This window comes from Sinocyclocheilus anshuiensis, unplaced genomic scaffold (genome assembly GCF_001515605.1).
Source record: "Sinocyclocheilus anshuiensis isolate Anshui unplaced genomic scaffold, SAMN03320099.WGS_v1.1 scaffold1023, whole genome shotgun sequence".
Classification (NCBI taxonomy): domain Eukaryota; kingdom Metazoa; phylum Chordata; class Actinopteri; order Cypriniformes; family Cyprinidae; genus Sinocyclocheilus; species Sinocyclocheilus anshuiensis.
Window position 1 is genome coordinate 1,204,695 of NW_015546084.1, and position 14,443 is coordinate 1,219,137.

Here is a 14,443-nt window from a genome sequence, read left to right on the forward strand (position 1 = left end):
TCACACGCTTGAGGTATTCGGCCAATCATAACGCACTGGATAGCTAGCCAATCACAGCACACCACGCTTTTCAGACCGATGAGTTTTGTAAAAATCGACGCGTTTCAGAAAGGCGGGGCATAGAGGAGAAACAATAATGTACAGTATGTGGAAAATGTGTTTTTTGAACCTTAAACCGCATAAACACATTTCATTACACCAAATACACAAAATAATGTTCTTTTTAGCAACGTCATATGACCCCTTTAAATTGGCCATAAATCATTGTAAACATAACAATTGAGCTACACTTAATCTTCTACTCCTGGCCCAGTATGTGTATTGTGCTGTAATGGATTATTTGATTTTGTTTTCGATTTCTCTGTGCTTGTGTACTAGGGCGGCTGAGACCTATTTCTATGCCTGTAGAATATAACTGGGTTGGAGACTATGAAGATCCCGCCAAGCTGAAGAAAGAGATCAGAAGAGGTGTGTATGTGTGTGCTTGTATGTGGGTGGATGTGCATTGAGGAGGATGTCGTTTTGATATCTTTTCCTCAGGTTACACAGAACCAATGATTTCACCACTTTAGCCCTGACCTCCCCATTGGCACATTTTAAAATCTTTGGACATTGTGTTCAGATTGTCCCCATGCATCTCCCCAATATTTACCTAATTTGTGCTGGGATCGGTCTGCCAGTATTTCGCTGGCTCTTTGTTTGAGATTTTGGGATTTTTTGGTTTTGCATTGCCATGGTAACTCCAACATAGAGGTCTTTCCAAGATGCTGGCTTCTCATTGGTTGAGGCCAGGCTCTGTTGCTGAAGGAGTGGGAGCAGAGAGAATGCTTTCTTTAGTCACGCTGGCAGAATTGATATCAAATTTGTACATGTGCAACACAGCATCTTTCAGCCGTATTCTTTGATCATGAGATCCCTGAATAATTCGATTTCAACTCTAACCTTTACATTATTTAAAAGGAAGAATCAAAACTGCTTTATTAAATTTTAGAAACAGACAGTGCATTGAAAATGTGCTTTGTCCCATTTTATAATCAGCATGCTGTAGTTTCATAATCCCACGTTTATTAACAGAAAACTCCCTGCTGCGATATGTGAGTGAGGACAAGGCGGGAACAGAGGAGTACCACACTGGACGTCGCAGCAGTCGGCGTAGTAGAAGGAAGAGTGAGAAAGGTGGTAGCCCCGCCCACTACGCCCTAGTCCCCACCCTTCAGATGGACATGCTGCAGCAGGACTCGCTGGCCACACCCACATCTGAAACCTCATCTGTCTATCTCGTGAGTGTACTGAAGACAATGTATAAATTACTGTGTTAATCTATAAATGTGTAAATACTGTATTAATGTATAAATAATTTAAGATTAAGGGATGCAGCATGAAATTATTTCATTTACTATATATTTGTATTTATTTACTATCTTTCAGACATTTGATCGATCGTCCATGCTTTCCCGGTCAAAGAAAGTGAAGTTAAGAGGTAAGATGTCGAATGTTAAATTCTGCTAGTATTTGCAGACAAAGAAAACTTTCTGGTAAACATTTCAGATCTGGATCTCTGTCTGGCATGTACTTATTACATTAAATTGCTTGGCACATTACAACATTTATTTTAATCAGACAAAAAATATTTTTGTCTTTTTTTTCCAATAAATTATATTTAGTCATTCGTCAAATAAGAAATAAGAAATTTGTGTTCAGTAGGTTTTGCTTTTATAGAATCTATCACAAATATATTTCTTCTCTACAATTTTAGATATATAGACAGACAGACAGACAGACAGACAGACAGACAGACAGACAGACTAGATAGAAAGATAGATAGAAAGATAGAAAGATAGACAGACAGACAGACAGACAGACAGATAGATAGATTAATCTATATTTATATATATACATATATAATTAAATAATTAAAATTAAATAATTAAAATTGTTTGTCATTACAATTTTATTAATGTAATAGTATAGTATGTTATGTAAAAATGTAATTTTGAAGCAATTTAAAGTAAAATGATTCATCTTAAGATAATTTTAAGAATTATTTTCAGAATTTTTCTTTCTTTTCTTTTTTTTTTTTTTTGCTTTGATTTTTTAATTTTACATATAGATTGCACCACTGTTTTGATACTATTCCTGCCAGTCTTTTCATTTATATTGCCCACGCTGATGTCTCTGCTCTCTCTCTTTGTCCTTCTCAGCTGGATCCCTGCCCTCCATTAGTAAGCGGCGAATCTCCTGCAGGGACTTGGGTCAGGGTGATTGTGAGGGCTGGCTCTGGAAGAAGAAGGATGCAAAGAGTTACTTCTCTCAGAAATGGAAGAAGTACTGGGTTGTGCTGAAAGATGCCTGCCTATATTGGTACACCAATGAAGAGGTGAGGGCACGAGGTCATTCATCTGCATCATGAAATACCACAGCACAAATTGGCCCATTAGGCTGCCTACATAAACTCCCTTCATCAGTATATCTCAGTTTTTCATCTCTGTTCTTTCTCAGGATGAGAAAGCAGAGGGCTTCGTCAGCCTGCCTGAGTTCAACATCGATCAGGCCAACGAATGTCGCAAAAAGTTGTGAGTAGTAGAATAAAATAAAAAAAGCTTTAATGCAGCTTTTCATACAATGCTGACTTTGTATCTCTTGCCTGTTTTCAGTGCTTTTAAGGCTTGCCATCCTAAAATCAAAAGCTTCTACTTTGCTGCGGACAACATGGATGATATGAATAGGTAAGATGAAAAGAAACATTCAAACATGCCTATAGAAACAAAAGAGACTTATAATGTAATCTGAAACATTGTCAATTCCTCATGAATGCTCTAGTCAGGCTCCCGAATCTCATTTAATGCTCCATGAGCTGATCAAAGCTACTAATTTTAGCGACATCCCGAAAGACTCTTTCAGCTCAGCATTTCAGCAGTGTGAAGAGCTCCCCAGGTAACCTTTTTTATGTTTGCTCGCAGGTGGCTCAGTCGACTGAACATGGCGGCAACAGCTCACTCGGAGCAGAAGAGGATTCGACAGGATCATGGTGAGAAGATGCCTTCATACTCCACTAAGCCTGTCGGATCAGTTATTCTCCCACTCTGACTTTGTGTGGTCTGGTCTGCAAGTCCTATAAATATATGCATATGAAGTACAACATGTTGGACGCATGTATGAGTATAGAGGAATCATTTTTGTTAATCTGTCAGTATAATTTATACTTCCCTATCATTTGATGAATAAATGATACAAACGCAAACATCTTTTAAATAAATTACTGCTTTCCACAGCCTTCAAATGTCATTATTCTTGGACTCCTCATGTGTTAATCTAATGGATATTTGCTGTTGTTTTCTCAGACTACTGGAGCGAGAGTGACCATGAGGACGCTGATCACATGTCCTCAACACCCAAACAGGATAGCCCTCCACCCCCATATGACACTTACCCTCACTCCACCTCAGTAAGTCTCGTCTTTCTTTCTTTTGTGTTGCTTGGGTTCCTGTGTTCACACTGTGTGAATTCTTGCTGACATGTAATTGCATTATTAAGTGACTCTCTGAGTCCTCCTCGCTCCATGCAAAATCATGCAACTCCTCTCCTCATGAACTACTAAAACTAAAAGTTAAAAATATTTGTAAATGCTTTTGAAAGAAAAACATTTATATGCTCACCAAGTGTGCATCTATTTGATGAAAAATACATTAATATTATGAAATATTATTATAATTTAAAACAACTGTTTTCTATTTGAATATATTTTAAAGTGTAATTTATTCCCGTGATGGCAAAACTGAATTTTCAGCAGCCATAACTCCAGTCTTTAGTGTCACATGACCCTTCAGAAATCATTCTAATGCTTATTTAGTGCTCAAGAAACATTTCTTATTATTATCAGTGTTGAAAACAGTTGTGCTGCTTAATATTTTTGAGAAAACCTTGATGCACTTTTTTTTTTTAATTCTTCAATGAATAAAAAGTTCAAAAGAGCAGCAGTTATGTAAAATAGGAATAATTTGTAACATTATAAATGTCTTTACTGTCATTTTTTATCAATTTAATACACCCATGCTGAATAAAATGTTTTAATTTCTTTAAAACAATTACTGACCCCAAACTTTTGAACAGTAGTGCATTCTGTATAAATAAAACTAAGACTGAAGGAAACAATGCAGAAAGACAAGAGAATGGCAGAGAGGGAGGGAGAGCAGTATGAAGAATGAGGTGTGAAGGGGTGGAGAGAATGGAGATGAAGGACACATTAATTATTTAGACCCAAGGGATGATTGTGGCCGCTGTAAATTCATAGTCAAAAGGCACTTTTTTTTTTTTAAAGGGGACCTCTGGTCCCAGCCCTCTGTAATCTTAATGAAAGAGACGCAAATCAGTCCCATAATTCTAAGAGGGAGAGTTGTGTGTGCGTAATGTGTTGCTGTCTCAGATCGTTCCATCCAGGCAGAGCATAACTAAGGGTGACAGCGGTGAGCCTGTAAAAGAAGACAGCAGAGAAAATGGAAAACAGGGATATAAATGCCCCTCTTGTTATAGTTGTCCTTCGTTTTGGATTTATGCTTCTTGTTGCAGCAACCTCCAAGTCGTAAATATACCAACTAAAAGAACCTAGCATGATGTTGATTACAGGCAAGTCCATTCCAGGAGTCCCAACACATCCGCCCACCCTCCACGGAGACCATCCAGTCCCGCTCCCCGCTCTCCGAAACACAGGGGGGCAGTGTGAGCAGCGCGAGCTCCCCTGGCAGAAAGTCTGCCAGCCAGCGGCGTTCGTGGCAGGACCTCATCGAGACGCCCCTCACCAGCTCCGGCCTCCATTTCCTGCAGACTCTGCCATTGGAAGACTCTGTGTTCGTCGATCCCAGTCGAGCCGTGCCTGTGGAGCTCCGCCGCCAGTCGACGCTCCCCGCCCAGCATGGGCTGCCACCAGAACACTACGTCCCGCCCATTACTCCCACCCAGCCCAGCCAAAATCCCATCGCAGCTTTAGGAAGAGGAGAGGGATTAGAAGGTGGTGGAGTAGGAAGCAAGCACCGCAGTTTCACCTTGCCCCGTGACAGTGGTCTTCATGCCATCCTGGCTGCCAGCAGTGCAGCTGAGCACGCAGATGCACAGCACTACCACCTGGGCCGGGCCCATGCCAGAGACACAGGTCAGGAATCTGAGAACTCGTGAGAAGTGTGTGTTTCTAACTGTGCCTACATATGCAGAGGCAAGTTAGTGGGCGAGTTAGCATGTGTAGGCAAAGGTATGCGAGTCATTTTTTAAAGGTGTGCCTGCTTGTCATGATTTCCCTTCAGTTTCAAACATGTTTTTGATAGTGGTAAACCAATATGCATTTTGAACAAATTTTATAATAATAATAATAATAGTTGTTATTATTATGTAAATATGCATAATATTTGAACACTATAAATATTTTCAGATTATAATTATAACTATTGTAAATAATATAACAATTCTTAAAATTGAATCCAATACTGCGATTATTTTTAATCAATATTCAGACCTGGTTTTAGTCCTACTTATTATATAAATATTTAATGAAGAATATTATTATTATTACTACTACTACATATGCATATTGTTTATTTAATAATAATAATAATATTTTTTATATATATATATATTATTTTAATAATATCCAGACATTATAATGCAATTTAGCTAAATGGGAAAAAAAAAACTTTTGTCTATAGTTTTTATATTTTGAATATAAAAACTATAATTTTATATTCTTTTAATAATGACCAATCAATATACATTTTGATTAAATTTTATAAATATATTAATAGTAATAATAATAATAATAATAATTTTTAATGATCTATAATTATTAATAATTAATCTGATAGTGATTATTTTAACATTATTATTTTAAACCTTATTTTTATTCCATATTAATATCTTGGAATAATAATAACAATAATATTAATAATGTTATTCATATACGTTTATATATTAATATATTATTATTATTATTATTATTTGTATTTTTATATATATATTTTTTTACATTCTATTTATGCAAAGTTTGTGTGTGTATGGAAAATTGTTTTCATCTTTGTTTTGAGCAACGTGTAAGTGTTGAGCTTTACATTTCTTATCCAAAAAATAAGTAACTTATTTTGCCTGTGAGTGCTTTTGTTGGATCAGTTGAAAAGTGTAAAAGTGTTGGTGAAATATTGATAATTTGTTTTGTTTTTTTAACAAATTTTGTGTATGAATCACTTCTGCACTTCTGTAGTTTTGAGAATGGATTGATATCTTGATGTCTTTTAGTACCATGATTTTTTTTTTTTGCAAAATGTCATTGAGAGGATGCTGCATTTTGCTTCAGCGCTTCAGTTATTTGTATTGTAGCCTGTAATGATGAACATATTGCTGCTTGATTCAGATGCACTGTAGCTGCAAATCTCAGCTGAATACCCATCTCCCTTAAGACCTCCAATAGCCTCATATTAGGTGCAGTCCTTCTAATCCAACGTGACAGCTCTCATCCCTGTCTATCCTTTTTCATCCCTCCTTTCTGTTCCACACATTCACCGTTCCTCAGAACTAAACTGTGCCTCAAAGCACACGAGGAGGAGTCCCTTCAGTCCGTGTTAATGTCGTCTCAGGATGGAACAGAGGAATGTGGCTTTAGGGCCGTTCTCTCCCTTTCTTCCAACCTGGGATCCCTTATAGTCATTCTAACGTGTAATTCCGTAATGAGAACAGCTAATATGATCAATACAATAAGCACTTACTCTGTTGTGTTATACTATAGCAAGGGTTTTAAACCTTAGACGAAAAGACAGAGCTGAGAATCCCTGTTATATACTATATATAAATGGATTTTAAACCTAGCCTTTAATAACATGTACCATATTAATGTATTTACATGCTTTATGATAATTATTTAAATAACCATATTTGATACCATTACAAAACCATTGGTTTCAAATTTATGTTGTATTTAATAATTAATTCATATGGTGTATTGCATTGTAAGTACCTCTTCACTGCCCTCTGTAGGTCTAGAGTGGGAGCGCAGGCACCAGGCTGACTCGTTGGGGGATTTGTACAGGGCTCTGGAGAGGACTAATCTATCGCCTGTCAATGAGCACAGGTCCTCTTCTCGATTAGAGTACAAGCGATCATTCGTCCGCCGCTGCAATGATCCGTTACTCAATGAAAAGCTGCACCGCCTGCGGATTCTTCAAAACTCATTCAAGGTACAGCTTTCAACAGTTCACGTCCTGGTTTACTGTTTTCCCTATAAGCAACCTGACCACACACACACAAAAAAACATAGTTCATAGCATAAGTGTAAGATGTAGTTAGTTTAGTGATTGCGTTTTTGAAATGCCAAAATCTTAACCTAATATTTATACACATTACATTCTTTTTTTTTTTAAGTCGTGTCTTTTGCTCACCAAGGCTGCATTTATTTGATCGAAAATACAGTAAAAACTGTAATATTGTGAATTATTATTTCAATTTTAAATTACTATTTTCTATTTTAATATATTCATTAAAATGTAATTTATTCCTGTGATTGAAAGCTGAATTTTCAGCATTATTACTCCAGTCTTCAGTGTCATATGATCTTTCAGAAATCATTTTAATATGCTAATTTGGTGCTCAAATCATCATTTTTTTCATGATTGTGTGGATAGAAAGTTTAAGTTTAAGTAGAAATCTTTTCTAACATTGTAATTTCTTTACTGTCACTCAGTTTATTGCATCCATCCTTGCTAAACAAAAAACTACCAATCACTGTCTGAACTTTTTTTTTATATTTATTAATGTATTATGAAAAAAGTGAATTAAGAATGAATAATAGTACAGTACATTTCAAAAACTACCCATAACATAGATTAATAAATGCTGTTAAAATGTTGTTCATTCTTAGCTCATGATATCTAATGCATTAACTAATGTTTAACTTAAACTAAACCAATTAAACCATTTTGTAGTGTTCCCAGTTTTTTAACATCCAGACATTATAATGCAATTTAGCTAAATGGAAAAAAGATAAAAAGCATTTTGTCTTCCACAGAAAAAGGATGTCTTTTTGATTTTCAAAGTGGCATGTACATTAGAATTACATAATATTCCCTTTAAAGCAAGTGATCTTCAGTGGGTGAAATTTAATAAACACTTTATAATCAAATTTTACTTTATAATCAAAGATGCAAATATTTTTTTTGAAAGATGCCATGAAGCTTCTGATTGGCAGCTTTAAATGCACTATATTTCTTTTTATGTTTACCAGAGGCATTTTTGGACACAACTTGCACTTCAAAAAAACTAGCCTGTCTGTGTTTCAGCTTTGAAAAAAACGATCATAGACGCTTATGATCATATACGTGTGTTGCATAATTTAATACACATCATTAATCGTGGTGTCTTGTTTTGACAGGACATCCCTCTTCAAGAGGCAGAGACTAAGATCATCCATCGGGATGTGTAGCCAGAGATACAGAGAACACAGCAGGGCTCAGCACCAGTCATTTCAGCCATATCTGCTAAAAAAAGCTCCGCTCTCTTTCCCTGGAGGGTTCATCTTAGTCGCTTTTATCAAACATCTACATCTTTCCTAAGGAATATTTCTCACTCTTTTACTCTGTTGCAGCATTCATGGATTTCCTCTCGTTGCACTCACTTTCTTTGCTTTATGTTATTGCACATGCTAATATTGGCATTAGTTTGTATGTAAAGTTCTTTTCTCTTGAATTATTTGTGTTCGTAATAATGACTTTGGCCTCCATCTGAGACCAAATAACTGCACTTCCAATGAACTCTACCCTACAGTAGTCTCTCATGACTGAAAGAGAAAAAAAAACAGGGATAAAAGAATTAAACTACTGATATAGAAATTATTTTGTTCTAAATCTGATTTGCATGGCCATTGTCTAGTCAATAGATTTTCTGTCTGTGATGTGTCTTAACTGAAACTAACATTTTTCAATGGTAAATGTAACTATGAGTGTAAGAGCAGGATTGACAGGATGCAATGATTGCGTGTCTGTGTTCGGGTGAGTGTTGAAAGCCTAGGTTTGTTGTATATAATGTATGTTGTAATATTCTGACCGTTTGCACCCTAGCAGCAAGGTTCTTGCAATAATGTTGAACTAAAACGATTAATTAGTTTAACACTGTCTATTTTTGTAAGCATGATATTTATTGAGATGTTTGTACATTGTTTTGTATGCTCAACTATGTGTTATCTGAAGATAACTGCAAGCGTAAATTCCTTTTTATGTGTTCCTGAAAGATTTTTAACAAAATGAAACTTTCATGTGAAAGCACCAGTGTTGTAGTATCTCCAAAAAAAGTAATTTTATCAATAAATTGTTTGATGTTTTGACATTATTTTAAGTACCAGTTTGACTTGTTTGGTATCCAGTGTGTTAAATATTTTATTTATTTCTTGGAGGGTTGGGCCATCATGACAGTCCAATGGATTCAGTTGTTATTTCTAAATTATAGATGATAATAGATGAAACATTTTTCACAGTGTGTATTATCACTGACTGCATAATCATCTGAAAATCATCTTAAGGTGACATAGGCCTACTGATGATGACAGCTGGGCTGTACTTACAGTAACCTATATTTATTCTCTGGTTAGATCCCAGGCACTGCCTATTCTAGGCATTCGATGCACATGCCCATAAACGTGCAACTCATTCTAGTGGGCAACTCATTCTAGTTCAGTTGGCAATTAAAATGCTTGGATTAAGGCCAGCATTATGAGGGAAATGATAAAGGCTTGAATGAGGGTACTCTTATGGAGAGTGTAGTGAGAGGTTTTCATTAAAATCTGAGTACTCTCTGCCCTTGGATGACAAACATAACCAGAACTGAACGGCTTTGTTCTGATTAAAGTATTGAGTGCTCAATCAAAATTAGCATGGTACTACCATGTTTTTCGGACATGTACCATGATGTTCTTTGAAATATTTTGGAGAACATTAAACCCTGTACCCTGGTAAATTAATATTGTAATCATTCAGTCACGTTGTGGTGCATCAAAATATTATGGAATTATTACCATCTGAAACTGCCACAATAAGGAACAGTCATAATTCTAGTTGTTTCAAAATAACCCAATGCTGCACCCTGGAGAATAGGCTGATTAATATTTATGGTGACCGGAATGCAGCAGTACGAAAATTAACCATTTATTATAGTAAAAGTGTAGTAAGCATGTTTTTTTGCCGTATCGATTATGTATAACCACAGTAAACTCCATGGTTAAACTAGTTATTGTAGGAAAACCATGGTTAATTTGTGGTTACCATAGTTTAACTATAGTAACCATGTTTTTTTTGTTTGTTTTATTTGTAGTTAAACCATGGTTAATTTTCGTAAGGGGTAGGCTACGCAAACGCCCTACACGTGTGAAACCGGGCTTGGGCGCTTCAGGGCCACTCTACCCACGAATCGATGTTATTGAACGAATCCTTTTATTGAACTAATCATTAGTGTTCACTTCTGTGCACGGAATCCGTTCGTCCCCTACAAGGCCACATTCAAATGAGTTATTGTAGCTTTACGTTTCAGTTTTCAGTTAACGGCATGATAACTGTACTGTCAACGTATTTGCAGAAAGGTGTATTAAATAGTACAAATCAAAATGCAAAATGTTCTCAGTAATTCTAAAGGCCCCGATATACTTCAAATGAAGTTCTTTTTAGTTCTTCGTTTGAGGGCAAAAAGTTCGAAGAGTAATAGCCTTCGAGTCGGGTAGGCCCTTTAGTCTGAATAACCGAACTGATTCGCTCAGTGAATCGATCTCGTTCACAAGATAGGCTAAACACAATTAAAATGACATTAAGGGCGTTACTATTGTTTTTCATTTTTTTTAAGTCCCAACAGATGACAAAATAAATGAAAGAATATATCTGCTTGTCTGTAGAGAGACTTGTTTCGGTCAAGATTGAATCGACTAAAATGACTCATACAAAATTCTATGACTCATTCACTTTTGCCGCCACCTATAACGATATATCATGCAGAAAGGCCCACTGAAAGAGTTATTGAACAAAACTGGAAATTATCACATTCAAGTAACAAATGTAAATTACACTGAATTGTTTTCCACTAATCTAATAGATTGTGTGTAAATGGATGTACCCGCTAACAATTTTTGGTTCCCAGAACATTCTGGGAATGTTATTTTTGGTTATAAAAACAAAACCTAGTAATAATTTTCGAGAACGTTTTGAATTTAGGAACGTTCAGTGTAGATTGAAGAAGGTTCTCTTTAAGTTGTCACATTATAGCCTACAATAACCTCATGTTGGATGATTAGCTTTGAGTTACGAAAAAAAGAACTAAAAAGGCCGTTCCCAGGACATTCTTATTAATGGGAACGTTCTATCTTTGCTGGGTATCTGTTCTGTACCAATTAAAAGAATATTGGTGAACGAATCTCCGTTAAGGAAGGATTCAAAAGATTCGATTCGCTGAGATGAATCAACCTCCCCAGCACTACCACCCACTTCCGAGCTCGAGTGAGTCGGAGAGACAGACAGAGCGCACACAACACACAACTCCCTCGCTCCGGCGTGACCGCTCTCTCCCTCCGTCACTACAGACTCTCCACCGATTCACCACCGGCTGCCTCATCCAGGCATGGCAGACGGCTTTACCCCATCATGGCAGTGCTACATTACACCCTTGACTTCAAGCTCCGTGCGCCAGGTAAATGTGAGGGAAATGAATGAAGGGGGCGAGTGAAGAGGAGAGTAAGAGGAGGGCTCGTGTTGCACTGCAGACGTGCGGGCCTCCTCGCAACTGCTCTGTAAGCGATTTTTTGTCTCTATAATAGCGGCGAGGCTGCAGTCCCACTGCTGCATTGCCGAGACGGCCACGGGATGCATGTGTTATTGCAATCGAGCGTATGGCTTCTTTTGTTGTGCACGTCCTCCTGATGTTTGCTCTAATAAATGACCTTCTAGGGGGTAGCATAGCGGTGTTAGCGGATGCTAATGTCGGCCGTATTTCTTGCATTTAAATGAAGCTCATATATGAACATACATATGTACTCGCAGACGAACTAACAGAAATATTTCCTATTACATATTATATTACCTATTGTTACGAATGCACAGTGCGCAACTCCGTTAGCTACTAATTTACTCCTGTGTATATGACACATATTTTTTAATTAGGAGTGTTTTTCTGTATGTTGGCAAGCTCTGAAAGTCTCTCACCTCCTATGACAGTCGTACCTGTATTTCACTGGCTAATAATATCACAAGCCGATAAGATGAGTAGTCCATACTTGCACACTGCAGTGATCATACTTTGATATTACACACAAGCATGCCTTATCTGTTTTGTGAGCAGTGTGACAGGTGCAGACTATCATGTGCTATGTTTTGGGATTTATATTAGATAAATTTACTGCTGCATATCTGTATGTTACAATTCCACCCTGCTTTATACAGTAGAATGGATAGGAATCAATATAGATTGACTTGTTTGGGTAGATGTGCGTAACTAGGTTAAAATCGATTGTTTTGCAAGATATCCTTTTATTCAAGAGCTATTTGAATCGCACAATTATATTAATTATTATATATAATATGTACTTAAACTTGTGAACTTATTTGTGATTTGTGAGTTTTAAAGGGAAAACTAATGTATTTCATTCAATTTCATTGTTATTTAACTTATTTTATAAAAAAAAAATGGAAATTACTTAATCGCTCATGCTGTTCAAAACCGATCTGACTTTCCTCTGTGGAAAACAAAAGATGTTGGGCAGAATGACAGTCTCAGTCACCATTCACTTTCAGTGTAAAAAAGATGTATGGTTTGTATGTCAAACCTGTATGCCTTTCTTTCAAAACATATTTTGAAGAATGTTGGTAACAAAACCGTTTTGGTTACCATTGACTTCTATTGCAAAACACACAAAATATCTTCTTTTATGTTTCACCCAAAAAAATAGGTTGCAACAACATGAAGATGTGTAAATGATGACAGATTTTAGTTTTTGGGCTGAACTATCCCTTTAAGTTGTTTAAGAAACATAATTAAATATGCAAATGAGCTGAGCAGTATGATTGGCTTTAGGGTCAGTTGTCTTCAATGAAAAGCTTAGAGGATAAATTAATCTGTCTGTTTTTCCTCTCTGTTTAGCTGATGTCTCTGCGACTGTGCATGGCCTGCAGTCTATATTTCAAGAGCAGGAAATGACAGAGAACGTCCACAACTCGGATGGACACGGATATCTGGCAACCTTTGTCGGCAAGAATGGCAGGTGAGCACTTTTGCCTCTTTCGCAACATGCCACGGTATGCAAAAACTCTTCAACAAGTTTTGCTTAGCTGAAAGGGGGAGGGATCTGAATTTGAATGATGAATAATGAATGATTGCCCTCTCATTATATCAAATTTTTTAGCAATGACTCGTAAGCTAGAAAAAAAAGCCACCAGTTTCCTTTCCATCAGGCCATTCCATGGAGCTTTTTCATTTTTGCTCTGTAACAGCTAAGCATAATGTTAAATCTAACTGACAATAATGATGCCTGACCACACAAACGCCCCACTGAAAACACCAGGTGTGCTCCTGTGTTCAGACACTCTTTAGGATGACCATTGATTGGCCAGTTAAGTGCATCCTCTGTGCAACAAAGGAACGCATTTAGAGGAGCGCAGGGTAATTTTAGTGGCTTTGTGCATCTGATCTAAAGGCTTTGGCACTCACTTCCTGTTTTGTGTGTGGCTCGCTGTAAACACAGCTGTTGGGGCTTTGTGTAGGCTTAAGCTGGGATGAATCTGGCCTGAGCGCCGCATATCACTTTTTGGTTTTTGACTGCAGTTTTGAGGTTTTAATTGTGCTTCTGTATTTTCCTTGTGATCAGGTTTGCCATCTTACGAATGCACTCTCATGGTCTGGTGACCTTTGACCTGCCGTGTCTTGCAGGGGATGATGTAGCGCAAGTAGACAATGTAAGTTAACAGAACTGATAGAGATACTAGGGATACATGATAACTTAATGTTCATCTTAAAGGGATAGTTCACCCAAAAATGAAAATTCTGTCATTAATTACTCACCCTCATGTCGTTACAAACCTGTAAGACCTTCGTTCATCTTCGGAACACAAATTAAGATATTTTTGATGAACTCTCATTAATGGTGGCGGACGGTTACACGGAAGAGAATAAATTGTTGAATAAGGTCGTTATTTCTGTTTTCTTTGTGCACAAAGAGTATTCTCGTAGCTTCATAAAATTAAGGTTGAACCACTGATGTCACATGGACTATTTTAACGAAGTCCGTACTAGGGCTGCACGATAAATCGCATGCGATATTTAATGCGCGCATCTTGTCAGTAAAGACGGTTCTGTAATCAGCGGTAAATCTCCATCACCTGCGGGCTTTCACATTGAGCAGCATTAACTACACAGAGCCGTTGTTCACTGATGAGTTGCGCAAAACCAC

At 37.0% G+C, this 14,443-nt stretch overlaps 2 protein-coding genes across 6 annotated transcripts in view; both read left to right on the forward strand.

The window, feature by feature from the left end:
- LOC107700045 (connector enhancer of kinase suppressor of ras 2-like) overlaps window positions 1-8,812 on the forward strand; it is a 44,455-nt gene extending 35,643 nt beyond the window's left edge. For all 3 annotated transcript variants that reach the window (XM_016501549.1, XM_016501551.1, XM_016501550.1), the window contains 11 exons: window positions 379-468; window positions 1,075-1,280; window positions 1,429-1,480; window positions 2,202-2,377; window positions 2,500-2,573; window positions 2,655-2,726; window positions 2,961-3,028; window positions 3,342-3,445; window positions 4,624-5,146; window positions 7,012-7,211; window positions 8,402-8,812. In XM_016501549.1, the coding sequence (XP_016357035.1) occupies window positions 379-468; window positions 1,075-1,280; window positions 1,429-1,480; window positions 2,202-2,377; window positions 2,500-2,573; window positions 2,655-2,726; window positions 2,961-3,028; window positions 3,342-3,445; window positions 4,624-5,146; window positions 7,012-7,211; window positions 8,402-8,452 (1,616 nt within the window). In that variant the 3' untranslated portion in view covers window positions 8,453-8,812. The remainder of the gene's footprint in view (window positions 1-378; window positions 469-1,074; window positions 1,281-1,428; window positions 1,481-2,201; window positions 2,378-2,499; window positions 2,574-2,654; window positions 2,727-2,960; window positions 3,029-3,341; window positions 3,446-4,623; window positions 5,147-7,011; window positions 7,212-8,401) is intronic.
- Window positions 8,813-11,454: 2,642 nt separating this feature from the next.
- LOC107700049 (spermine synthase-like) overlaps window positions 11,455-14,443 on the forward strand; it is a 10,821-nt gene continuing 7,832 nt past the window's right edge. Inside the window, exons 1-3 of one of the 3 annotated variants that reach the window (XM_016501560.1) lie at window positions 11,455-11,697; window positions 13,138-13,258; window positions 13,862-13,949. In XM_016501560.1, coding sequence (XP_016357046.1) covers window positions 11,646-11,697; window positions 13,138-13,258; window positions 13,862-13,949 — 261 coding nt within the window. In that variant the 5' untranslated portion in view covers window positions 11,455-11,645. The remainder of the gene's footprint in view (window positions 11,698-13,137; window positions 13,259-13,861; window positions 13,950-14,443) is intronic. The other 2 variants (XM_016501558.1, XM_016501561.1) reach the window with 2 other exon arrangements.